General features: G+C 37.1%; 2 protein-coding genes across 7 annotated transcripts in view; one reads left to right on the top strand and one right to left on the bottom strand.

Annotated features, from left to right (window-relative positions):
• The window catches only part of MCOLN3 (mucolipin TRP cation channel 3), a 19,488-nt gene extending 14,642 nt beyond the window's left edge, over nucleotides 1–4,846 (bottom strand). The window contains exon 1 of the mRNA XM_069022953.1: nucleotides 4,825–4,846. The gene's annotated coding sequence lies outside the window, so the exon portion shown is untranslated. The remainder of the gene's footprint in view (nucleotides 1–4,824) is intronic.
• On the top strand, nucleotides 142–27,830 carry DNAI3 (dynein axonemal intermediate chain 3). 6 transcript variants are annotated; one of them, XM_069022948.1, is made up of 23 exons: nucleotides 142–278; nucleotides 5,846–5,929; nucleotides 6,176–6,214; nucleotides 9,686–9,867; nucleotides 10,416–10,520; nucleotides 11,384–11,509; nucleotides 12,907–13,106; nucleotides 13,360–13,476; nucleotides 14,152–14,336; nucleotides 15,267–15,391; nucleotides 15,495–15,584; nucleotides 15,998–16,114; nucleotides 17,539–17,667; nucleotides 19,633–19,706; nucleotides 21,109–21,247; nucleotides 21,980–22,067; nucleotides 22,745–22,875; nucleotides 23,702–23,765; nucleotides 24,125–24,255; nucleotides 24,921–25,125; nucleotides 25,524–25,615; nucleotides 26,869–27,002; nucleotides 27,588–27,671. In XM_069022948.1, exons 2-23 carry the CDS (start codon nucleotides 5,860–5,862, stop codon nucleotides 27,592–27,594), a joined length of 2,550 nt encoding a protein of 849 aa, XP_068879049.1. In that variant the 5' UTR covers nucleotides 142–278; nucleotides 5,846–5,859; the 3' UTR covers nucleotides 27,595–27,671. The 6 variants fall into 6 exon arrangements, with proteins under 6 accessions (XP_068879049.1, XP_068879047.1, XP_068879045.1 ...); XM_069022946.1 differs by lacking the exon at nucleotides 26,869–27,002 and having other exon boundaries at nucleotides 25,527–25,615; nucleotides 27,588–27,830; XM_069022944.1 differs by having other exon boundaries at nucleotides 26,869–27,679.

Raw genomic sequence — 27,830 nt, 5'->3', positions numbered from 1 at the left:
GCGCGGGCGGCCCGGCTGCAGAGGGGACTGCCGCCGCCTGCGCCTACAGATCCCATCATGCCCCGTGCCCCAGAGCCCCGCCGGTCGTGCGTCTCCCGCGCAGGGCATGCTGGGACGGGTAGTTCTGGTCTGGCGCATCCCCGCAGCCGCCGCCGCGGGGGCGGGATTGCAGAGCAGGGCGCTGATTGCCTGTCCGAGCCGTCAATCACCGCTGGCCCCGTCGCCGTGACAACCGCGCGCCGCCGGGGACGCGCCGTGCTCGGGCCGCGGCCGCGCAGGTAGGGGCCAAAGGGCACGAAGGGCACGAAGGGCACGAAGGGGAGCCGGCAGCGCTGCGGAAGCGGGTGAAGCATGCCCGACTCGAGGGCACACGGGCAGCAGCCGGCCGGGCACAGCGGCTGGAGCGGAGCCCGCCACTGCCCCGTGCGACCGAGCCGCCTCCGCCGCCTCTTGCCGCGGCGCTGCCAGCGGGCCCGGGGCAGCGCCTCCCTCCGCGCCCCGGTGCGGCTGTGCCGGAGGCTGGAGCGGGGCCGGGGACCTGACCCGGGCTGCAAACACTGCCCGGGCCCGCCGCAGCCCCCCCCGCAAATCCACACTCCCCGTGCCCGGTCTCCGTTCATGACCTTGTTCCAGCGACCCAGCTCTCACAAAACGATTATTTTTCTTACCTCTCCTTAAAGAAGTCTTATCTAACGTAAATTTTTACGATATAGCATTTCTGTTTCAAAAGTCATGACAAGGCAACATATGTTACTGTTCGGTTCCTGGCAGGACCGGGTTATGACAACTTCTATATCATACTTAGTAACTTTTAAAGTACCAACCAAATTGTTACAACAGTTTAATAACCTAGACCGGCTGTACTGGCTCTTACCAGAAGTTCTGTCTGGGCAAGATTATAGTAAAGCCCTACTTCCACTTTTTGCACCCTTTTTTTCTTGCATTTGTGGTTTCATTTCTATAGCCAGATGTATTATCATTATTTTTAGTAGCCCTCAATTTTTCATGTCAGTTTGCCCTGTTACTTTTTGAAATTGTGTGCTTCTGACAGCTGTCCTGTCCACAGGCAGTATATTCCATAATTCAAGCGCTTTTTGTGCAATGAAACACTTCTGCAGTCCTGTTGTTTGTTCCTAGTTGTTTGTTCCACATCCATAAGCTCATGTGATGCCAGCTTGATCTTTTGTTAGGACCGTGAATCAGCATCTCCTCGTCACTTTCTCTGTGTCTCTTGTGATTTCACTGACTTCTATCTTATCCTTTTCAGGCTAAAAAGAATCTTAGCTTATTCCCAGTACAAAACATGTTCTATGTCTTCAATCATCCTTGTTACACCTTTTTAATTTTTAATCTATTTCTCTTTGAGTGAAAGAAAGGAAAAAATAATAGAACACTGTATTAGCCTAATGAAGTTTTCCATTTTGTTGTCTTATGGCTTTCTTATTAATTCTTAACCTGATTTTACACATACTTTACTTACCATCCCAGATACTGTAACTACACCTACTGATTTCTATCAAGTAACAAAATCAACACCAGGTTCAAGTAAGCCTGATTTAATGAGAAGTTGTAAGTGTGAAACCAGCTACATTCAAATAGAACTATTTGTATGCTAAAATGATTTGGCAGTTGCCAAAACTCCAGTTGTACTGCCTCCACCTTCTCCAGTGAAGTTGCATCCAAATATGCACAAGCATTATTAGTAATTTTTAATAATTTTGTATTATTTGCTCTATGTGTAGAGCACAATAGAATGAATTTAATTAAAGGGAACATTGTATGTGAATTTCTGGAGAGACAAAGCAATTCTCAATATGGTATTTTTAACAAGTTCCTAAATGTTTACCAACAGAAATGTGTTTTTTAGCTTGGTAGTGATACAACAACACAAAAAAGCAAGTAGCACATGGTTTTGATCCTTTCCTTGTAGTGCTTTTGTAAAAGGGACATGCATCCAGTTCTCCTGTCATTCCAAATTATAGTAAATTACAGGCCTAAAGTAGTAATGCACACAAGCTGGACCTTAAATCATTCAATTAGGCCTCCAATGAATCATTCTGTGTCCTCAAATCAGACAGCATCTTTTGTAGAACTGATAGCTAATTAACTTTTGCCTTTTGCAGTACCTAGCAACTTCACAGATTTGTTTTTGGCTGTAAATGTTTCAGTACATTAAATGATTAGGAGAACACTCTGATCTTATTTTTTCTCTTAAGCCTAATGTTCAAAATATTAGAGCCATCTGTCAACAAACTAGGCTATAAAATGCCAAACAAAGTTGTCAAATATTTACCCAGGTTTTATCAATTACATAATGTAACACTGTGTTCCACTGAAAAACTGCAGAAAAATTAGACTGAACATAATTAATGAAATCTAAATATTACTTACTTTTTAAAAATCAAATACATGGCAATATTTATGACAATAGATTTTCAAGAGCTATAATTTTATATAGGTTTTTCACTCTTAAATATGCTAATTTAAATGTAGTTTCCAACCTCCTCTCAATCATAGAATCATGAATTTTCATAAACATAATGGAAAGGCATAATACATTTCTGTGTGTCTTGACAAGTCCTTTTAAAATAAGCAGTATAGAAATATCCCTAAGAGAATAGGAGCTAACCATAGATTTTAAAAATTAACTGTTTTGGTCATATTTTCAGACAGTCCACTAATACAGACTGGGTTTTTTTCATGGCTTTCTTGATAGGATTTGGTAGTTTGCATAAAAACTTAGCGAAAAAATGCAAACTCCTGAACTAAGAGGTAGTTCCTGAAAATAGTAGCTTTTAACTTACATATTGGGACTTTTGTTCTTTTCTACTTTTTTGGAAGAGAAGAGCTGCAAAAGGCTGCTCTTCAGTACCTATTAAGTTCTCAGTGTGTGTTTGTGTCCTGAAGGGAGCACCTGGAGCTTACCATATTCCTGTGTAAAAACCAACCTTGCATATAGGCTTTGTAACTGGCTGTGGGCCTGGTTATGCTTCCAAAGAAGTTTCTTGAAGCTCTGCCTTCACTTTCTCTGCAGGCCTTCCATGTGTCCTGACCACTGACAATCATATGCCCACAGGATGACAAACGGGCAGGGGTGATATGGTATTGGGGATAGTGTAAAAGAAGATAAGTAGTTTGTACTTTCCTATCTGTGTTCCTGCTGGGAGGTCCTGTGCATCCCAGAGGGAAGCACAAACAGCCCCACTGACTGCTCTATTCGTCTGCAACCCTTAAATGGGGGCAGTTTTTGTGCTAACAGATGCAACTACAGGCATCAGGCACTGACACCAGCTTCACCACCACTGCCCTTCTCTCTGTAGTGCTGCATCTACCTCTGTACCTCATCCTTGCAATGAAGGAGGAGGAACTGATTACTGGGAGATCATTTTCAAGAGTTTTAACTGTTTTTATTGGTAAAATATACTTGAAATCAGTTGAAAGGAAAGGGATGTTTTTATTTGTGAGTTATTTTACTAAACATAGGCATGTGACTTACCTCAGCCTTCTTGGTGTTCCAGCCATTCATGTGACTTAGAGTTTAGGATACTCAGAGGAACTCACTCAAAATTTCCAAACTAGCTTTGTTGCAGTGCATAATTATGAAATGGTGAAGTAAGACATTGTGACTGGAATATATATGACAGGGTTCATATTGTCCTTCAACTAATGTCTACAACAGCTGGCCTTACCTCCTATCCTGGTGTGCTGTCTCTGTTACACAGAGGCATAAATGTTAGTTTCAAATTAGAATACTCACAGAACCCATTTACAAAATGGGTCACAATTTTTGTATGTAAAATGTAGAAGAAGATAGATAAGAAAGAGTTTTGCACTTTTTTTCTTTGTGAATAAGGAAAAGTTAGTCTCTTTTAACCATATGAATTGATATGCACTCTCTGTGAGGTAGGCCTAAGTGTTTCAGAACTGTAAGTTAAGCATATTGTATAGGCTCCTTTGAAAGATTATACCTACATATGAAAATACATAAATATATATATTATATATATATATATGAAAATATATTGACTGCTACACAAAACTGTGTTAACAGCATTTCTACTCCTGTATTTGACAAAAGGACTGTGAGAATGAGGCCAGAAAAAACACCCAACTTTCTCCTTAGATTCCTTATACATGATTTGCGGGGTTTTTAAAAACATCATCCCACAGCAAAAGTTTCAGAATTCTGAAACATTAATTTTCTTTGCATTGGTATCATCATTGCATTGGTATCATCATTGCCTTTTGAAAGAAGCAGAAGATTAAATTGCTACCATTCTTCAGACATATGAATGAAGGGGACTGCATTTGCTATAATCAAGAGAGATTAAACAGAGAAAGTGAGTAACATGCCATGGATGCAGCCTGCCACCTGTGGTCTGCAATATCTAATATGATACAGAAAAGAGTCTGAGGATTTATAGAGTATGTTTTTCTATTTTGATTGGAGTAAAAAAAAAAAAATGCATAATTGTAGCAGGAGTGTCAGGCTCTGCTCACATTAAAGTCAACACTGAAATTTACCTTGAATTCATGGAAGGTCAACATGTATCCCAAACCTAGGATATTCCATCAGGCTATAATCCATGACTTGTATCTTGCCATCAGTGGCCATCTCCAAATTGAAATTCAGATCAGAAGCTAAGGTTATATTGCTTGATTCTGGAGTATTTGAGAACTGTGTTAAACAGTAAAACTCTGTTTCTCAGTCTGGGTATGCCACTGAAATTGCAAATGCATGGGCCACAGCATGTTTTAGCACTCACTATTTTAGGCTGTTCGTAAGGAAACTCTCAGTATAGAACATTTATTTAATAAACTCACCTTTTCACCTTAAGCATCTTGACAGTGAATGTGCTGTTCACATGCACAGGCAGATGGGCTGTAGCTCCTGTAAGAGATCATCAGAAAGAGTTATGTCATGCCAGTATTCTTTTTGTCCTACCTGCATCCACTCTCCTCTTGTTAGTGTCAAAATTGTAATAGCATCCAAGTACTGGTGCAGACATTTAAAAAATGGTTCCTCTCTCAGTCAGTTTACAGTCTTAAAAAGTGTGAACATGGAAGAGGGAGGACACAAACAAAGTGAGAGCCCCATTGTCCTCATCCCATCTGAACGCCTCTGGCTCTTCAATATTAACATCGAACAATTTTAATACTTCTAGGAGAATTTGGGCCATCCTGGTTTAGTTGTTCCACGGGCTGCTATGCAAGCACCTCCCACATGATGGTGCTGTACGTCCTGAGCAGCAGGCAGGCTGAACTGCGTTTCTTCTTGCCATGGAACTGAGTCTTTCCTGCAGTACTGTTCTAATCCCAGATACTGGAAAGAAGGAGAGCAAATGAAACAGGAGTAGCCTTCTATACAGTATCATCTCCTGCTGTGTGGTTGCTCCATTTAATTATGTATATATCTTCTTCCCAAGTTTGTCCTCCACAGAGCTACACTGAAAAATGAACTGGAAATAGAAATGCTTTGTGCAGCTGAGTAATGATTTACACTTTGTTGGGACAAACATTTATAACTGGTGAATTTTCACCCATGTTCTCCTCACTTTTGCTCATGTCCTTACCTTTCAGTAAGGGAAACCTCTATCCTAATTTAACCTGTCACTATTTTGGACAGTCAGTGTTCATTTTTAATTGCCCTGGACAGAAGAAATCTTTCCATCTATTACTTATGATACGAAAATATAGCTTATGATTTAAAATTATGAAACATACTTTTAGATGCAAATGAAAGTATTACTATAATTATAAGCAACATAAAGTCGTGGACCAAATTTTCACTCATACACGGTGCATTGTCTATTTAAAAGTATTGATGATATGTATCTTTCTCTAGAGAAATCTGAAAAAATGTCAGAAAGCGTCAAATCCAGCAAGACCACCTTGAAAGGTTCAAAAACATCGGGAAAGAAACAAAAAGGTAAAACAAAGCTAAGGAATCCTGAAAAGGAAAAGAACCCAGCTTGGTATGTAAGGTACAGAAGCAATGAAAAAAGCAGCAATCTGGTCTCACATGAGATCTACCTTAATTATTTTGATCCCATGCATTAAAAAAAAAGAGATAAATTAGACTATGCTATTTTATATAAAGAACTTAGAGAGGTAAAATTACTTGTTACAGTTTTGTAACCAACACTACTGATAACATCATGTCATTATATTTCAGGTAAAAAGGATGAAGTTGATCTTTCTATGGCCAGTATAGGTAAGTGCTATGATGACTGAGCTTTAAAGTAGTAGTTCTGAAATACTCAAAGCCTTTTGAGGCTTCAGTGTTACTATTGCCAGAGAATAAAAAGGAAAGGTTGTTTTTTTTTTTTTTTAATGAATGAGAAAAATTAGAAAATATGAAGAAATGCAGTTATCACAGTGATTACAGGGGCTCTCTGAGCAGCAGGCAGTGCAGCAGGAAACAGGTACAGGTTTGTAGAAGAGGGCTTTTTTCTTGGTTTGAGAGGAGTTGGGATAAGGGGAAATAAAAAAAGCATCACAACAGAATTATAGGGGCAAAATGTTTGCATTTAGAAATAGTTTAGGAATTGAAAGAAAAACATGAAATATTTTTATAATTTATTAATCTTTGAAGTTTGTCAAACCATTATTAAATTTCATGAGAAGATGATTTTAGAATATGACTTGTGAGTTTTAATCATAGATACCAATAGACATTGGTTAGCATCTTTTGTTTGTAGGGGGAAAAATTAACCATTTAAAAGTCACAATTTTGTTTCTGTACAACAAAAGTTCAGTTTTAAGCATAGCCATAGTTAAGGGCTAAAAGTATGTAATTATCTGAATTTAAAGATATTATTTTTTCTTAGACACCAAATTATTTTCAATTTTTTTTTTTTATTTTCCATATTTCTGGTTCTATTTTTCTTCTCATCTGTTTTGTGCAATTATTCCTCAGATATAAAGTAAATTGATGTCAATGTAAAATTTATCTATGGTTTAAAGGAACAGTCCAAAGGGCTATCTTATTAATTGGCTTGTAACAGTACAACTTTTATTGTTAAAAGATAAAACAGTGTGGCAAACAAGGAATATACAAACTGGATAATTTTAAAAGAAACTGTAAATTACCTGTTTTTCTACATGATCCTATGAGCACTGGGTGAAAATTGTTCTCTGGTTAGTGTTACCAAAATGGCTAAGCTGCAGGTAACGAAAATGCACAAAAAGTGATCCCTCAGATGATTAAAGTGTTACTTTAAAAAAATGTATTTTCAGTGTTCCAGGAAATACTTAAGTCAGTAAGAGAGAATTGTACCTCCACCTACTGGCAAATAAGGTTAGAGCTGTAACAGCTAAACTACTGCTACGAACCTGTTGCTGAAAGCAGGAAAATAACACTGGTGTAAGCAGACGCTGCCTGTGCAAGAGTTAAACTCCATGCACGCACTCCTTAGCATAAGGTCTGCAAGCGTTCTTTACTTCTTCCTGAGAGTTTCTTGTCCTTTGTGAAGTTCTCATAGCACTAGGAGCTGCTGACCTTTACAAAAGATACAGGTACAATTTACACACAATGTGAAGCCTATGATCAGATGTTACATGCTTTTTACTAGAAAAGAGCATTCAATAAAAATGTTTATAATGTAAGAATTCCAGTATCAGATCCTTATAGATTCTGTTAAAAATAATATTCAGCAATATAGAATTTTACTTCTTTAGACTGACAGGTGTAATTTTAATTCTGACCATTACTTTGTTTTTAACTTGGGCTTATAGCAATAGAGCATTGAAGAAAATACACTTAGAGTATGTGTCTTACTCTGTTTCCTCTCACAGTGATGTCTATCGTATTTCTGCTTAACTTTAATGCATGCTTGCATCATTTCACTTGACAATGAAACCTACATCGCTTTAAAAGGATTTTTTTAGCATTAGCATTTGTGCACAAGCCTGTACACATGATTCAGCATTTAAAAAACCATAGCATAAAAGCTTATTGAATAAACAACCATTTCTCCTGACTGGGATTCCTGAGGTCTGGTGTTAGCAACAGTGAGTTTGGACCAGATGACTTTGAGGTCTTTCCCAATCAACATCCCTGTGATTTTGTACTTTTTGGAAGCATCTACACAGAAGTCCTGGAACACTCCAAGATATCAAAAAGGAAAATCATGCAATATTGATTACAGCTTGTGATGAAAGTGAACTAATGGCCTGTGCATGCTACAGATTGTGCTATGAAATAACTAGTGGCAACTAAGTAATCCATACTTGGAATAGTGTAGCATGTACCAGAAACACCAGGCATGCCATTAATTTTAATGATGACCACGGCAGAGCAGATGCAGTGGAGTAGCAGTACTGAAAGATTTTAAAGGATAAATGTCAGATTCATCAAACATAAAGTATTATGCGATAGGATTATGCAGAGATTAAGGAGGATTTATCGTTTTGTCAATCCTTGTTGACTTAGATTAGAGATGACTTTTCAAAACATGCTGACACAGCTGGTCACATTCATCATTTGAGGTATGTCAACTTCTCTTCAAGGTGTACACAAAGAGGAAAAACCCCACAGGTGCTGGGAATTAAGATAAAATACTAAGTAACTTAAACTAAGAGACTGGAACAAAGATGATAGAAAATACCAGCTATTATCACAACAGCCAGCACATTTCACTACAGAAAAATAGTACACAGTCTACATGTCCCTAAGTCCTTTAGTTTCCAGTTCACCAAAAAGATGAACATCTGCTAACCTTCTCAGGCAAAAATATAGGGGCTTTCATGAGGAGTGTTGAGAGTGAGACAGAGCATGAGTCTGCTAGCAGGGCAGTATAGCAAAGGAGGAGTCTCAGACTGGGCCTGGAGTGATCTGAGCTTTTAATGTAAGCTGGAGGCAGAACATGTAACATGAGAAAGACCAGCATTACATACATTGCCATACTCACATACAGGTGGCACACACTTAACAAGAAGCACTCCATGTTATCCTCAGACTGAGTGTTTGCAGAGCACAGCTGACAGGTCGCCTAACTGCATCCAGCCTCCCCAAAACCAATGCAGACATCAGTGCTAGAGCAAGGATAAGAAATATCTTGTTCTGAGTTAGTGTGTATGAACCTAACAGAGATCCTGTGTGTAGAAAAAAACAGCTATATATTCTCCAGTAAAGCTGAAAAGAAATATCTGACTTTAATCTTAGTGACCTTGCTTTAGTCTCATTTGATTAGTGAGAAATAGTCTCTACTACACTGAACTCAATGGGAGCAATGTGAAAGTCCAAAATCAGAAAAGCATCCTTGGGAGAAGCCTCACCTAGATTAAACTTTGGCTTAATATGGTGCTGCCCTACAGGAATGAACCACAGTATATTTATTCAAAGGCTTTCTTAAGTCAGAACCATGCACTTTTGCCCTTGATGTATTATAAACCAGTCCATTAAACATTTTTCACTAAAGTTCTTAATAACCTGTTGCTCAAGAAGAAAAAAAAACCCCTCATACCAGGGAAATCATATTGATTATGTGCAAAACGTTGGGTATTTTCAAAGGTTAATAAAGTAAATATAATTTGTATTTCATGCCTTCCAAAATACCAAAAACAAAGCTGAGAGATTCAAAGGCATTATGCTAGAAACTGTAAAGACATAGAGTTATCAAAGTTTACATGCATGTTTAAACAACACTCTGAAGTTATCATGCAATTTTGCTTTGTTTCATAGGCCACCCAGAAATCTTTCCTTTGCTTTTGACTGCAAAGACCCAAAAAAATTTTAATTGCCGGGCTGATGAAGATGTCACAGAGGAAAATTGTTTTAAATGTATTAAAAAAGAGGACATAATTCAAGACCTGAAAACAAGAGCTGACACTTCTGATTTCCAGCCTCTCAAAAAAGTTATTCTAGTATGTAGCTTATTTCATTCTCACTTTAAGACTTAATGCTCTCAGAGTGTTCATTCTTTTAAGGAACAGGTCTGTTCTTGTTTGACTCTGTAAATGCACCAATGCTGTAATATCAGAGTGCTATCATGGACCGTTGTTGACTCAAACTTTCTCATGGCTTGCCATGCGTTGTTTTTAACTAACTTCAGATTGAAAATATGCTAAAAGTAACATATATAGTATTAGCTTTGATTCTGTGAACTGACAGAGCTTCACATACTTGACTTCCCCTAATTCATGGCCTATTTATTGAGAATCATTCAAACAGTTTCTTTTCTGATTAATTCTCTGTACAAAATATTCGTTTTGTCCCAGACTTATTTTTATTACAAAATAAACCCCATCTATTCCTTTAAATTAGCACGTGAAATTCTCTATTAAGAACACAAAATTAACCTAAGGTACTAAATTTACACTAGTAGTAGCTTTTCCAGTCACAACCTCATGTTGTTTTGAATATTATTTGTTTTCAGTTTTCCACTAATTTTTTTTTTTTTTAATTAAAATAGGAATATCCAGGGGAAGAACTCTTGATAGTTTTTGACCCAAAGTTCCAGTATGGACAGAACTTTTACATTGTTGCTTCTGAGGAAGCCAAGGAAAACCTTCTAAAGGTAAAGTCCAAGTATACCACAGCATTGTTCTATCTATGAATATTTCAGAATCGAGTCTCAAACAAAGATGTCAGGAATGGTGTTGCTAAGCATCCGATGTTTCTCTAATGGTTAGGCTGATCATAGAAAAATATGTGTATCACTGTAAAAATATGTTTTATATTGAGAAGGGCTAAATTAAATTTTTGTATTTTACTTCAGAGGGCCAGTATAACACCCATTGCTGCATTTTTTTCATTTTTTAATCATGAGCATTAATTTTATCTGCCAATACCCATATTTCTCAGACATAAAAATAACAGACAATGAATATATTGAATGCTTTCAAAGAAGTATTATACTTATTTTTCATAATATCTATGAATATATTTTTCAAATCATTAAAATGTTCTTGAGTTCTAAATAGCTCTAAATAGATAGAACTTGTGCTCTGCACTGTAGGAGAATGTTTATAGAAAGATTATATAATTTTTCATTATGAGTTTGCCATCCAGCATCAGGGAATCAGGAGAAGAAACAATTAAGAAAAGTAAAATGAAGTGCCAGCCCATAGGCCCTAATGAAAAAAATCACTATAAATTCTTTTTATATAAAATGATTTGCTTTCAAGAGAGCAATCTCTCTTTAGTAGTTAAATATTAAATATGCAACATTTACTGGAAAATTCTAATGCACAAATGGATGGGACTTAACCCAGTCCTACCCAGGGGCACAGTATACCCAGGCTCACTGCACTGAGACCAAAGTAAAGAATGCATGAATGAAGACTGAAAACTGGGTTTCTAGTTCATACTTACATTTCAGTAACAAATTTTTGAGAAAGCACCATTTCTCACTTTTCTTTTTCAACATTTCTTTTGCAGCTTTCAGCAACTGCAAAAGAAACAGAAGAAGATAGAGAGGAAACTCTGGAAGTCCACAAAACTTGGGTTTCCCTTGGCAGCGAAAAGGAAGTTGAAGAAGAATCTGTTAAAGAAAGGGATACAAAGGTCAGAACCAACAGATGTTAGTCAATCCAATAAATATAAACCCCCTACATGTAAGCTCCTTTAAAAAAAAGTCAGGAAGTTGGAAGCTGCAATCCCAGTTTTTCTTGGGTTCTTTCAAGAAAACTAACAAAGAGAGAGAAATATAGAAATAGCTAAACTTTTAACAAACACTGAAAGTGCTGCAGAAACTTTTTTTTTTTTAAACTGTTCTCTTTAAGTCTTGCATTGGACATAACTACTTTTTAAGGTGTAGGTTCAAAAGTCCTGATCATCATGGGCACCTCTGCCACTTTTTGCTGAATTTAGCCAGATTACAATGGGAGTCATTGCTCTGTTTCCATGAAGCTCATAGTATATAGATGACATTTAAGTAACATGCAACACCTTTTAAGTATTTACAGGCATTACAAGCTGACTTTATAGAAGGACATATTTGATTAATTACATCTACAGATTATATTGAGAGAATTATATGTCCAAAAACTAGATCCACTCACAGCTGTTACTTAACTTGTGATATGTGGGGCATCTCCAAACACCTAACTGTCTATGAGTAATTTTTACTCAATACCTAAATCCCTCTTCAGGGAAGACTGGCTAAATTTTGATAGTTCTCAGCAACTGGACATCTCCCTTACACTTAAAAAGATGTCTGACTGTTCCAAAGCTAATTCACAGTCGTTAAATTTAACACATTCACAGTCCAAGTATTCTGTATTCTGCATTGCTGGCAAGGTCCACTCAAAAGAATTTTTTAGCATTCTTTCCTTTCCAGTTCTGTGGGAGGTGCTGGGGAAAAGTACCTGGATATGAATCCAAGACAAAGCAATACCTCTCTACTGCTGGAAATCAAGTGCCTGCTTCTCTTTGTGGGCAGAAATCAAGACACATCCCTTCTTCCTTCCTGGTTCTCAACATACAGAAACTCCTCCAAAATTTTTTTGCATCTTCTTCAGAGTGCTTTTCTCTCCCTAGGCACTTCAAGGGAAGCTGAAATACCTCACCCAAAGCTGAGAATTCCACTGATAGGGAAGAGCTGAAAAATTACATCTTGGAAGCCTAATTGAGTATTACATAAGGCTTCCTACAAATCAATCCTTTAACTAAGTGTGCAGCTTTGATATTGCATGAATTAGAAAATGTAATTCTCTTATTCTACTGGCAGTAATCCAAAAATGCTACAATTTCTTGTTTTACAAATGCAAACCTGTCTTCTATTACATATGCAGTTTATTTATAAGAGCACTTCAGAATTTCAAAGTGCAGAAATAGGAGTAAGCTCAACACAGAAATCATTAATAGAACTAATTCTACAATTATATGAATGCTGCCATTTTACAGAATGAACTTTCCAAAAACTTTCTTTTCTGCTAGCCATGGAAATATATCTTTTCCAGATTAAGTACAAGATTTCTCGAGTTCGCAGGAAGTTTGGTGCACCGATTACATTTACTGATAAGAATGCTTCAGATGATAAAGACAGTTATGCTGAATGCACATCCTATGAAGACAATACTTTTACTATTAAAATGATTGAAAGGGATGTGGGGGTGCAAACAGTTCCAAAAGTAAGAGAAACTAGTACTCAGACAAAATGGTAAGTATGAGAAAATAGTTATCAGCTTATTTATTAAGCTCTGCACTGTTCCTTATCTCAACTAAAGTTCTGGAGTTACTCAGTTACGAACTGATTAATAGAACAAAATTGGATGCTCTGTTTGCATCTTTTTTCTTAAACTCTTTTCTAAAAAATTTCTAGAAAACTGTATATTTAAAATTTACACATTACACAGGTTTCTGTCTTTGAAATGTTTTCTATACTTACATTCAAATTTATTCCAATTGGGTAGGACCTATCCAAGAAACGCATCCACGCAGTATTATACTAGAGAGCTGTCAAATGAAGCAAAAGCAGAGACCCTGTCTTCTGAGACACTGAAAGAATTTCTTACAGCAGTACATATAAGGTAAAATTACTGCAGCAATACACTTAAAGACTACCTGAAATAACACAGAATACAAGAAAGTACTCTTCTCTGAATTGATCATTGGTCTAGTCAAATACCAATTTTATTTTTTGTTTCTATGTTTTTTTCTTTTTTATTATTATAATATTAACAAATGTTAACTTAATACTTGTTTCTATGAAAATAACCATGAAGGCTATGCTATATAAATAGGAATGTTGGTTTAAATAGATATCAGAACTGCTAAAGTTGATAGCGTTACATCTTTTCAAACAAACTGCAAAGCTGATCTTTCAAACACTGCCCACTCAAGCAGATGATTGTGCAGGGAGCAAAGGGGCTGTCCTACCCATGATTATGCCCTTAGCCATGTCCCATTAATGGGACAAGTCCTACTTAATGACATTTTTTGCACAAGAATTGGACAATTACTCTGTACTTGGCCCACAAAGAACCAGAGTTAAATTCTTGGTACAGTATCTATTTCTGTTTAAACACAAGAGGGTTTCCTTGCAGTGATACATCACTGAGGAATTAATACTTGGTATTTTAACTAATGTGTTCATAATTTTGTGAAAAACAAAAGCTACCTCTTTACAGAAATATTTGTAATTCTACAGTTGAGTAAGTCACATCTGGATTATTGAAGTGTTAACTCCTTTTTTCACAACACAGAATGGAAATTGCATTGCAGCAAAATGAAATTATGGATGTTTTTTTTGATGACTGGAAGGCCCTAGCAGAAGACAAAGAAGAAGGCAAGCCAGATGTTTATCTTAAAGCATACCAATCATTTACAGATGTGCAGTATCTCAAGAACAGAACCATTAGCTGCGTTCGCTGGCATCCAACCATTTATGGTAATGCAGCTACAGCACTGATTTGAGTCTTCAATGATGGGTATTATATGATAGCTATAAAATATGCATCTTTCATAAAATCATCAGCTTTCAAATTTAAAAAGAAATCAAAACTGATTTAGTATCCCTGTTTGAATTGCCAATTTGAGACAAAATGAAAAATGAGGCAGACAAAATTCTTTGTAGAATTCACACAGGCCAGGCAAAGTCCTTTACCCTAATGTGTAAGTGGAAATCAAAGGAAAGAGAAATTTCCCCCCATGAGGCTCATTTAAGCAGAGCTGCTGTGCCAGACTTTGGATGGCTCTGCATACCACTGTGCTTGTCCCCATGCCTGGCTCTCATGGCACGCCTAATACTGGTGAGGAATGCTACAGCCACAATGGGACATGGCTCTGCCGAGTGCCAGGGAGCATCACAAGACATACTAAATGTCAGCTCCTGCTCCCTGCTGTGCATTATTGCTCTGCACAGCCAGACCTAAAGGCACAATTAAGTTCTATATAAATGCCCCAGATCCCAGCATACTACTAGCCAACACTGCAGCCTGTGTAAGAAAATTAATTGGGTTACCAAAGATTTGTTTTCTTGATGGGTGGCCAGGACCATATGCCTGTCACATCATTTCAGGTGCAGTATTACACCATTGAGGAGCACTACCAAAAAAAGAGAAGTTTTGTCCTGATGCATAGGTTCTATGACTCACTTTTAAATAACTTACTGTTAATTAATAAAAATAGTCTCCTCAAAGCTGATCTGAAAAAAAGAAAAAAAAAATAAATACATGATTGGTTTGTTTGGGGTTCCTTTCCTGCTTTGTTTTTTTCCACAGTTTTCAGAAGGCATAAACATAAGTCATTTAGAAGAATTATCAATGTGTTGAAACTTGAATTGTCTCTTTTGAGAAAATCTATTTTCTCTTTCAATCAGGGATTATAGCACTGTCAGCAAGAGAGCAGCCTTCGTATGAAGAGCAAGTTAACCTCTCTAATAAATCATTGCTCCATCAGTCAGTTATACTTCTCTTGAGTTTTTTTGACCCTATCTGCCTCCAGGTATTTCATCAAGACTTTTAAATATGCCAAGTATTTAAATAACATGAGAACAAACAAATGGTGTGACTGTATTTCTCAACTGTCTTGTTTTTCTTCTCACTAGTTAGTGTTGAAGGCTCCTGAAGATATTTGCTGCTTTCACTTCAGTCCAAGTGATCCAAATATCATTGCTGGTGGCTGTGTCGACGGACAGGTTTTTTGCTCTTTAAAAATAAAATTGCATATTTCTGTATTTTCTTCCAGTATAAACATAAGGGTGAAGAGAGGTACTCGACATCCATAGTAACACACAGAGACAGAAGAGTCCTGAAGCTCTCTTACCCCGGACTGAAGCTATGTCTGGTTGTTCCATAGCTGAGCCATTACTGTACGATGCTTCTTTGTAGTATTGATAAGTAGGTCAAGTTGTAAAGACTTTTTTTAGAGACAAGTGTAACCTTTCTGTTGATTGCACCAGATTAAAGAGAAGATACTTTAAAGACTTCATAAATTCTAGTGCAGAGAGTGAATTTCTTGTTTTTCCCCAAACCTCCAGGATTTGAAAAATAAGGTGTATTAATACACATATAAAAATATAATTTGTAATATACTCATTTCTCACTGTAGGTTGTACTGTGGGATATTTCTAAACACGAAGAAAAGCTGCAAAGTGCAAAACCTGTTGCTGATGAAATCACTGACTTGTCAGAGGGTGAGCCAACAGCAGCAGCAGTGGTGGCTGAGGTAATTTGGGGGGTGATGGTTGGATGTGGTGTACAGGGGTTCCCCAGCAGTGAGCACTGCAGCACAGAACACCAACTAAATCCTGGGCTGCATCCAAAGCAACATGGCCAGCAGGGCAAGGGAGGGGATTCTGCCCCTCTACTCTGGTGAGATCCCACCTGGAGCACTGCATCCAGCTCTGGTGCCCCCAACACAAGAAGAACATGGAACTATTGGGGCAAGTCCAGAGAAAGGTCATAAAATTGATAAGAGGACTGGAGCACCTCCCCTACAAAGATGAGCTGAGAAAGTTGGGGCTGTTCAGCCTGGAGAAGATTGCATGAAGGCCCCATAGCAACCTCCCAGTATCTGAAGGGAATCTAGAGGGAAGGTGGAAAGGGACTCTTCATTTGGAACTGTGGTGAAGGACAAGGAGTAATGGGTAAAAGTTAAAAGAGGGGAAATTTAGGTTAGATATTACGAAGAAATTGTTTACTTTGTGAGGGTGGTGAGACACTGGCACAGGTTGCCCAGTGAGAAATAGTGAATACAAATTGGGGTTGTGGATGCCCCAACCCCAACAGTGTTCAAAGCCAGGTTGGACAAGGCCTTGAGCAACCTGGTCTAGTGGGAGGTGTCCTTGTCCATGGCTGGGGGGTTGGGACTAGCTGACCTTTAAGGTCCATTCCAACCCCTTAACATTTTATGATTCTATGAAATCAAGATAACAGCTGTTAATATGGTAAATGCTTCTGTTGTAAGTATATTGCAGTGTATCTATATGTCTGTGGAGGAAAAATGGGTGAAGGTATCCTGACTCAAAAGAGAAGAGTAGATAATCTTTGCAATGAGACACTAAAAAAGATAACAAACCTAATGAGTTCATGAAATAAAACCATTATCACAATTATTGTGATATAATTTCTACCTGATTAGTACACCTTAATAGGTTTACTGCATTTTGTGAAACTTAGGCTTCACTGAGTCTGTTCTTTAATGGGCACCAACATGCCCTCCACTCTTACCTTATAAAGCCTGTCAAATACAGATGGTGTTTGCTACTGAATGAAAGGCTGAAAGTATTCTAGATGCTTATGAACAGAGAAAAGGTAGCTTGGAAGATGAGAAGATGATTTCAGTGGAAAAAGACAATAAAGAGAATAAGTAGGAGGAAGACCTAAGAGCAGAGGAGACAGTAATGATGTGTGTGTCTGTGGAGGCCCGTTGGAATTCTTTTCAGAGCTTCATATCCAAAGACCTGTTTTGATGCTTTGCTTTTTTTTTTTTTTCCCAAATGGAAGGTATTAGACCCCTAGAAAGTTCTATAAACTGATCTGAAATACATGAAGAAGCATTAACAGAATGCAAAGTAACCTTTTTTTTCTTTGATAGATCTACTATTTTATTTTGGAAATACACTAAGATTTCTCTTAAAACATTTCTAGTCATCACCTATCCAAGTCCAGCAGAGCATCACAGAGCCACCTCTAGTGAGACACTGTGCAGCCTCTTCCATACCATATAGTAATAAAAAGCCAGCAACAGATATACAATGGCTACCATGTAACTCTGAGGTGAGTTTAAAGATTCACTTCTCTTCTTTTTATTGCTTTTCTAATCTACCATCTCAGAAATTCTAATGCAAACACAAGAGAAAATACCGAAGAGTTAATTATTTGTACTCGTTATTTCTCACTGCATTTAGTAAATATTAATAATCTGGTGCCTCTTGTCATGCTCATTGTGCTTTATAACTGTACTGTGCTCTCAGTCTGATATGAATCTGCTCATACTGGAAAAAATTTCCTTAACTTTACAGAAAATCATGATTCAAAATTATAGTAAGCCTTCCATATATAAAATGTATTGAATTTCTACTATGAGCAATCTAGCCTGTCACTAAGAATTCCAGGAAATAACTTCAATTACGTAAATATCTGGATACCCAACAATGGTGCTATTATAGTCACCTTAATTTTTCTAGATGCTGCCTGTGTACTCAAAACTTACTTTTTCTGTGATGGTTTTAAAGCTCCAAAGTACTTAGGGTCTATGTACTTAAAGGGTCCAACAGGAAGACTGGGTGCTGATTTACTATCAAAGTATTGCAAATGGTTGCTAAACTAATGTAAATGTCATCAAATGCAAAATAATGACAGTGGAAAAGCAGGCCAAGAAAAACCTGAAATCCTTAAAAGGTTTATGGAAATTATGTATCCATGAATTTTGGAAAAAAAAAACAAACCAAAAAACTTCAGAGATACTACAGTCCTTAGTGACATTTCCAGAAAAGTGAGGAAAAGGGCACACATTAATCATAAAAAGACAGCTGATACCACTGTTCATTATTATTTTATACAGTAATAGTCATGGATACTAATTGGTACCAGATGTAAAGCATGAAGAGAGGGATTGGACAGCAGAACATTGTTGTGGTTTTTGTTGTATGGGTGGGGTTTTTTTAGCCAAGGTTTAGGCTCAAAAAGCTGTTTTTGTGTTTATCTGGAATAACAGATACAGGAGACCCAGGCTTCATAAATAACACTGACAAAGGAGTCACTTCGCCAGTATTTAGCAACATGAACTGGGACTTACTTTTTGTTATATAAACATGGAGTATGTGTCAGCCTTTACACAACACAGCAGTTTTTATGGCACAGTTCCTAAAATCAGCAGTTTTATAATTACATATTAATGAAAAATTATTCAAAGTCACATCCAGAACCTAATTCAGTTTTGCCTGGCTGCAAGACTACCACTGTGATTACAGGTTGACAAACTCATGCATGAAAATTAGAGTAGGCCTAATTTGGCCTAAAAAAAAAAAACCGCTGGAATTTTGCTGCAAACTTTATAAGTACAATTTTTGCCAAAATATGTTTGTTTTTTATATACTAGAAGTTAGATTTGATTAGCTTATACTCACTTGTTACCCCTGACACCTTTCCTTTATTTTCCTGAGTAATTAAAATTAATTTGCTATAAACCAATAACTACTTGGTAAATGATAAGTAATATAAAACCTGCAGAACCCCACACAGACAAACTAAAATATTAATAATTAACATTTGAAGGCACCATTACAATCCCACAGTGAGGCTTAGCCAAGAGATAATTTAAGATAGATGATCCATGGTGTAAACTTGGCAAAGACCCATCACTCCCACTACAGTGAACTGTTGGAGATAAATCTCTCAATTACCAGCTCTTTGGTTAAGCTGCATAAAAGAAGTTACAAACATGGCAAATTAAAGAGGGCCTGACTTGCAGTGGTACAGGTAAGTATTTATCCTTCTAAGTTAATTTGGAATTTTAGGTGTGTAGCAGGCAAAGCTGGTATCAGTTCACGTGAAGTACATTTGTAAAACAGCTTGACTTTATAACTGCAAATTAATATGTCCTGATTTTCAAACCTTACCCAAGCAGAAACAGTGACTTTATTTCTAGTAGCTTATTTTGTGTTGAAGTACTTATGTATCAGAGTGTGATTTTTGTCTTTCATCTTCTTCCCCTGTAATAATTATTACTGTTATTTTCAGGGTGACCAAAAGGGTGGTACTTCTGAAAACAGAGATGAAAATTACCTGCAGCTTGTAACCTGCTCCCCTGATTGGTATATACAATACATACTCTACAAGACATCTTTCAGTTTCCTTTGGAATACTTTATGAAGCATAATCCATGATTTAACTAGCACATTACATTTCTGGATTCCTATCAGCATATCCTGAGTGGCTGAAATTATGTATGCAGAAGACAAGTACTTTGCATTCTTGTCCAGTCAAACCCTTTACAGTAATGGCATTAAGAGTTTATTAACTGAAAATCCTTGCATATATATGTTTATATTCTGTGTATAACACCTTCAGAAGAGTGTTGATCACACATGCATTAGCCTGGAAAGCCACATCCCCACGCTTATATTTGATTGTGTGACATGCACAAAAAGCTCCTAAAAGATGCTAAGGCCTGTTTCTGCAGAACTACTGTAAACTCTAGGTAAATTTGGAGACTTAGCTGGCAAAATTATTCTTTATGAATCTCCTCTTTCATGGACTGAATAGTTGCGATAGTTATTGTTCTGTGTGACTGGCAAGGGAGCAGAATGCAAGAAGTGGAAATAAAGGTTTAGCTTTCATGATGTCAGAAGGCTTAAGGCTTCCAGGCTGCATGGCTGGGCTGAATCACGTATTGGTTAGTTACATCAAAGGGAGGGTCAGAGAGAGCAAAATTTTATAACGATGCAAAGTTATTTTCCCTAATCAAATAACAGAGAAGACTTTGAAGAATTAAATGAGAAGAAAGATTGCAAATATACTTCTTAATAAGTTTGCAGTGTAATGCAAGTAATTCACATAGAAGAAATTATTTTAACTACTCACCCACCAAGGTTCTAAATTGAAAGTATTTACCTGAAGTTAAGAACAGGGAAGTCACTGTAATGTCATACTTGAAGAGCACAAGTCCCTGAACAACTCCTGTTAGAAAAGGGAAAGAGATATCAGCAATGAGGAAAGTTTCATTGGCTGTATCAAACCTGTGAGTGAATGTCCAGAGTAGATAGAGCAAAAGGAACAATCAGAGGGCTGAAAACTCCAATGAGATAACAGACACAAGTGAGTGGAGCCATTTGCCTTGAATGTCAGCAAATTAATTGGTACACACAAAAATTGGGACTGATCTTCAATTTGAATTACTAAATTACCTGCTACAGCCTTCAGGAATTTCACCCAGGCACTGCCAATTAGTTCACCCAATAACTGTCCATAAGCAAACTGTATGAATACTATCAAGCTGCTTTGGTATAATTAACTGATGAAATAGTAAATAAAGCAATATATTTCATCATTTACAAAAGAAGAAATTAATTATTTAGCCTTTGTCTGATTTTCAGAATCTCTACTGTTATATAAGGCTTGAAGATAAAAGGTTAAAAAACCCCAAGCTTTAAAATTTTAGGAAAATTGCATGTAACTTCAAACCAAAACACTATACATTATACAATTATTTTGCAGCTCAATATTGTTTTGGGATATTCCGTCCATCGAACATCGTCAAAAATTTTTAACTGAGAAAATAAAGGAGGAGAAAAGATCTTATATACCCCCAGATACTGATGAGGAATTAGATCTCTCCTGGAAACCTCTCATAAAGGTAGTGTACACAAACACAGAACACAGAGATCAAACCTAACTGTAGATATGGCCAGAACTCCATAGGAACATATTCTTTTGCTTCCCAACTCTATATTTTCCAGTAAATTGTGACTTCCTTGTGATTTTCTTTCTGATTATGTAATTAAATGCTTCAACATTCCTTTGAAACTTCAATAAAATGCATTTTGTAAAGCTAATTAATGAGAAACAGCATGACTGCTTCTAAAAAACTGCAGTAGGTGCAATAGTTGCATAAACAGTGTTAAATTCCTGTCAACCTTTTCAACTGCTCTGCTGTCTATCTCAGTGGGTCCCAAATGGTGGAACATGGTCATAGTCAGCAGAACCATAATTACTAGCAAACAAACATTCAGTTTCATGAAAATGGTCATAGGAGCTTGTGAAAAAAAGTGAGGTAAGAAGAAGTTATCATTTTAGGCATGCCAATCTGTGCTGCTCAGAATAGCTGCAGCTGGCACAGTTTTCAAACATGCATGACCACTGGAGCTGGGTTGTTTGGGCTTTTTGCTAGAAACAAAGCAAAATTCTTACAGGAAAAAGGTAACACAAAGAGCATTTTCTCCCTGCTTTTATGTGAGGCAGCAAATACTGCTTGTGGAGTATTAGAAACACACTGCAAAGATCTGTTCCATTACAGCAGAAAGCCATTCAGACTTGTACCTCAAAGATCTGACACAACGGTTTAGCAAATGCACTTCTTTCTGAACAGATAAATCTGCGTGAAAGGGATTCCAACACAGAGTATGGCCCCACCAGAATTAGTTTAAGGGAACTGCAGTATCGTTACAAAACCTCAGGTAATATTTTTATTACACCTTACTGGGGAAAATGTTTTTAATAAACTTGTATTTCAGTATATACATAATAAAAGCTGAGCAACAAAATGCTGTATAGCTAAACACATCTGGGGAAAATATTTCTTAAGAATACTGGTATTCAGTGTGTGACCTAAATTTGTTGACTGCTAAGAGATGTGCATGTACTGAATCCAAACTGAGCAGTTCCATATACTCAGTAACTCTATCCGGTTTCACTTAAGAGCCCATGCAAATCCCCCACCCAATCTCTTTATCCCTGGAACAGTTATGTCCTTTTCAGCCATTACAGAAGACTATTTTTAGAAACATAATCCATTCCCTGGAGCAGAGATGTTAGCTCCTGGTTGCAGCAGCTACGGGCCATGTGTAAGGGCAGTTCCCACAGAGACTCTGGTGCTGTGTAAAACTGGTGAAGAACAGGATGGTGCTCTCCTAAGTATTGTCTGGATGTGGGAAGCACTGACTTCAGAGATGCAGCAATGGGGAGATGCCACCAGGAAACCATAACTCACAGAACTGCTGCTTTACTTGGCAGTCTTTCTTCATATCTTCTCTTGAAATTCCCCTCATCCACAAACTACCTTTACAAGACAAAGAGTTTGCTTGGTCTGATAAATTCCAGTGTATAATAAAAAGATGTAACTGTTGTTTCCTAGGGAAGGCAAAATCTCTGAGTGCACTAAGAGCACCCATCAAAGAGAGCCCATATACAGAGATGAGTGCTTCTTCAAGCAAAAATCTGGAAGTGCTAGAAAATATATCCACCAACTTTTTTTTTGGAAATGAAGTAAGTGAAAATAATATATTACCAATTAAAATGTTAATCCAAGATATCTGAAAGACTGAAGAGCTCAATAACAGTTTTCACAAATGTATGAACTTCCATGTTTTCTTCAGGTGTAAATAAAAAGATCTTTCTGAACATGCCATATTTTACTTCCATATTAATACTTTTAGCTACATGCTTAAAAAATTGATAAACCTCCAATATTCAATAGACTATGAACCCTTACTTTGAGGGCAGAATTAGAAAACATTTTCAAAATATGTTGAGCTTAACCACCTATTCAGAACCAGAGTGTTTCCTTATTCCAGAACACATAAGATCAGTAACTTTTTTTAGTGTCTTCCCACATGTCAGGTGAAAACATTTATACTACAGTTTGGCCCCCAACTTAATTTCATTTTAGGAAATCCAACTATTCATAGCCCGCTACCTACCCTATGCACCTAAAATTCATGAATCTTTCCCAGTTCTGAGTTCATACAGAAATGAAAATTTGGCTTCTAGCTATCTTTTTGCTTCCCGTCACCTTTTCCCTAAATACTGGAGCAAAGCATGAACTATAAAAACCAAGCACCTAGTTCTGCAGGAAGGACTGCCTACATACATCATGGCAAGTAAAGCTGTTTTGGCAATACAGAACTGAAAAATGGTGATGCAAAACTTTAATGTGTTTTCAGTCATTGGCTGCAAATTCAGGTTTAAATTTACTCAGATCAGATTTAATGATGGTTATAATTAAGAAAAGTCACAGCTTAAAATCAAGTCAGTTTGAAACAAGCCACCAAGCTCTAACATTAGCATTTGCTTGATTTTTTTGGCACTACAGGATGGAGAAGTTGTTTATTCTGACTGGAAAATGAAAATTGATACTAATTCAAAAAAACCAGTTAGTAAGTTCAAGTTTCTTAATATCTATTTAAATCTTAATATATCATTAACTTTAAAATATTTGTGTCTATACTTTGTCTTTTTAAGGTTCTTGCTCATAGCTCTAATAGTCAATCTCACTGATGACACCTGGATTTAACAGTACCCTCAAAAGTGCAAGCACTTTAGCTGGCATGACAAAATAGCACAAAGATACTGGCACAAATCGTGGACGTAAATAGATGTGTGGCAATTCCAATTCCTGTACCTTGTGAGCAAAAATAAAGAGGCTGGTATCTTCCAGGCCAGTGTTGAGTCCTGCACTCTTGTTTCTTGATCACTAAGGCACTAGTAACAAGCAACTGCCTTTTTCCTTCATTAGGTCAGATGCACTTGCAGAAATACACCCTCCACACCGAAACTATCAACACTCTCCAGAACTCTCCATTTTTTAAAGACATCTTTCTAAGCATTGGAGGCCAGAAGTTTGCCATTTGGAAAGAAGGGGTTACAGTAAGTTACTTTAGCACAGCTGTAATATATGGGATAGGTATACAAGACAGGTCTTTAACAGGCTCAGAGACTGTATTTTCAGAAACGTGTAAGTCACAAAGCTTCCTAGCTTAGAAACAAAACAGATATGAAGGAAGCTTTCCATCTTCTTCACATCAGAACACTATTTTAGATATAGCTTAGTAAACTCGAGTTTTACAAAAAATGTGAAGTGACTTTCCTCAATTCCAACCTTGTAAAAAATGCAGCTTCCCAGCTGCTCATTTCTGCTGCTAGGGGAATGCATGCTGAACAAATCTGAAGAACTTGTATTTCAGGACAAGGTTTTTTCATCATGTGAAGACAAAGAAACATGGGGGGGGGGTTGAGTTTGTCTCATGTAGGAATCCAGGTTAGCTGCACCTGACAAAATCTCCAGACTACAGGTTTTAACAGCATACAGACAGACTACCTCAACAGACTGGAAGTGAGATACCAGGTTTTTTACTCTCCCACAATCCTTTTTATCTGCAGCGGGTGGTAGGAATTTTGCCATTGATATAATTTTTCTAATGGGACCATTTAAGTTGTGAGCATTTTCCAAAGACAGGAGATTTGAAGTAGTGAATTGATAGTACTGTTTGATTGTTGGGTCTATCTTTTATTTGTTTTCAAAAAAAATTAAGAATGGACCAATCCTTCAGTCAAGTTGCTCTGCAGGAAGATACACTGCAGGACAATGGTCCTTAACAAGACCAGGAGTTTTCTTCATTGGCAGAGACAATGGAAATATAGATATTTGGGACTTACTGAAGAAAACTTATGAGCCATCTCATTTCCAGAACATCTCCAAATCAATCATCACTTTCATCAGCCCCTCCAGTGCCTCAGGTATGTTGGTGGTGATTGCACTTCATTGTGCTATCCTGTTTGCAAAATGCCCCATGACTCCAAGGCACACAAATCTAACTATAAATGATCTTATATAAGTACATACTTCCACAAATTGAACACTGTACACACAAAAATGGATACATCAGTTCTAAGTATACCACCATGTCATAAAAGCAACTGAAAACATTTCATTTTTAAAAGTCTGTTAAAAGAAAAACTTTAAAGGAATTAATACAATAAGAGAGCAAAATGGTTGCCTTTTTTGCTGCAGTGAACAATAAACTAAAAAGACCAAAAAAAAAAAGAACCCTCTGTAGCTTGTCTTTGGGTGGAGGTTCACATTGCTGTTGGAATTTGGATTGTTTATATGGTTTTTTTTGTCAAATATCTTTCAGCAGAGCAGCATTTTCTAGCTGTTTCTGATGATCTTGGAGTACTTCATATTTTGGAAATCTGTCAAACACTATGTCACCCTTCAAGTAATGAGGTTGGTAAGAATTTTTATTAAATCTCTTTGACACTTCATCCTGAAAACTCCCAACACACAAACAAGTCTGCCTAGACAAAAATGCCTTCAAATAAAGGCAATTAATTTGAGATGAGTATAGCCATATTCTCCAAAGATCACCTGCAGCCAAGCTGGCTTTGCACAGAGCTTAGATAGGAATCAACTGAAGGAAATCTCAGTGACAGTAGGCAGAATTCCACTGTTCCAACCTGGCTACATGAAAACACAATTAAGAGGTCAGTATTTTTTGCCACATCCATAAAATGACACCTTTCATGCATTAAAACAAGGCTTTAGAGTGCATAGTAATGTATATATACTGAATTCCTTTTTCTTTACACCTTCTTGTCCACATTTGTGTTAAGTTTTTTCCTTTAAATTTGGTAATTCAATTTACATGTCTTCGTATCTGGTTCTAGTTTAGTGAAAGCACATTTTGAAAACTGTTACTAACATTCCCACTCATTCATGCTCATGAAATAAGGACTATCTGTACCAAAAGGCCGTGGGAACAATGCAAGCAGTTTTAATTTCTCTTTTTTTCTACATAGTTTTCAGTTGTTCTTTTCTCCCCACTCCCAGCCAAAGATTGAGCCAGTGTTTCAGTCTAGCAGTCGTGCCTGCTACCTCATCTGTTACTCTTACATCACAAAATCATCTTCCCATTCTATTACAGTTTTAAGTTTATGCAGGCACTTAAATAGTTCATAAACATCCCATAAAGGTCTGCCATGCACAGAGCTGCAGTAGGCAGCAATAAAACATCAGGTCAGCAGCTTCATTTCAGTAAACATAACTTCTCCAAAGCAAAGCAGGAGGTAACTGAGTGATACGAGGAAACACATTGCTTCTGCACAGATTACCTGTGTTTGGAACTAAACTGTTTATGGTGCAGAATTACCAGCCAAGGAACAGTCACTAATATTTAGGTTATGCCCATTGTAACTGAAGTATTCACTGAAAAACACAAGGCTGTTGAAGAGACTAATAAAAACTAAAACACAAAATCCCAGATAAAAAGAATGCCTAGTGTAATACCAAAGTATGGTAGTTCATGGTTTCTTTGTGCTTGAAGTTGGTCACATCTTTACATTGTTTTGTTGCAAACTACTGGGAGAAACAGAGATATTTATATTTCCAATTTAGATAAAACATTAATACCATTCAGACCATCAGCAAGAGATCTGTGTCTCTGGGCGTGTAATGACCCTTGTTTGTCACTGTGTTTACAGCATGCCAGTGTACTTGATTACTTCGAAAGAGAAGTCAAATATCTGAAGTACTGTGAGCAGGAGTTTAAAGAGTATGAAAAGTTTAAAGCCAAAACAGAATTGAAATGGAGCTGGAGACAGAGAGAGAGAAAACAGTATGTTATACTTGGAACTAAAAAAACTTTGTGTGTTTCTTTGTATCTTTAAAATGCACCTATATTGCTAGACAGGATTTTCCACAGTATTTTCAAAAAACCAAGATGGATATAATCAGAATAGCTTAGCAGCTCTTTATTTCATATTTACAGTTCTTAAGAATGGAAAAGATGGTCCTAGTTCATGTGGGCGCATTTCTTGGTCAAGTGAACCCCCTGCAAGAGCCTTAGAGCCTATGGACATTTAACAACTATGAATTTGCTTTTCATTTTACACCAGTTGCTTGTTCAAAAAGTTACATTTTGGCAACTTCTCTATAAATATTGCTCCTTCAAGGAAGGATGGCTTCCAGCCTTCCATTCTTTACTCACATAAGAATTTTGCCTATCCATTCTTTGGTAAATGGCTTAATAATACTAAATAACTAAACTGTCGTTTCTTTGGTTGATTGATGTAGCCCTAGGTGATGCCTATTTTCATTAATTTGTGACAGCTCTGACACAATCCATTGGAAAGCAGTGGGGTCACATACAGTTTTCAAAGCTTAACAGTGCATTATTTCCTAGTATGTTTTTTTCCTTCAGCGTATGACTACAGAAAACAAAAGAAGAGATGGAGGAGCAAGAAAATGCACATTATACTATGTTTCTGGAGCTGGAGAAGCAGATAGTAATGGATTTAGAGACAAGAAATACTTTCCTCATTGGATGCTTGGAGCCCATTATCACCTTTAGAACCAGCAAGCTTCTTATTGAAAGATCTCTATTTCAGAAGAACACGTTTAGCTTTGGAAATAAAGAATCTTGCAGCGAGAGATTATTGTTTCA

This window comes from Aphelocoma coerulescens, chromosome 8 (genome assembly GCF_041296385.1).
Source record: "Aphelocoma coerulescens isolate FSJ_1873_10779 chromosome 8, UR_Acoe_1.0, whole genome shotgun sequence".
In the NCBI taxonomy this organism is placed as follows: domain Eukaryota; kingdom Metazoa; phylum Chordata; class Aves; order Passeriformes; family Corvidae; genus Aphelocoma; species Aphelocoma coerulescens.
Note: the sequence above shows the minus strand (reverse complement) of the source record. Positions and strands in the feature narration are given on the sequence as shown.

What these genes read in the sequence shown, in the direction of transcription:
- DNAI3 (XM_069022944.1), top strand. Translation starts at nt 5,860, where the DNA reads ATGTCAGAAAGCGTCAAATCCAGCAAGACCACCTTGAAAGGTTCAAAA. An exon ending in CTGGCATCCAACCATTTATG is followed by an intron (nt 14,337 to 15,266) that starts GTAATGCAGCTA and finishes TCTTTCAATCAG; the next exon opens with GGATTATAGCACTGTCAGCA. An exon ending in GGCTACCATGTAACTCTGAG is followed by an intron (nt 17,668 to 19,632) that starts GTGAGTTTAAAG and finishes TGTTATTTTCAG; the next exon opens with GGTGACCAAAAGGGTGGTAC.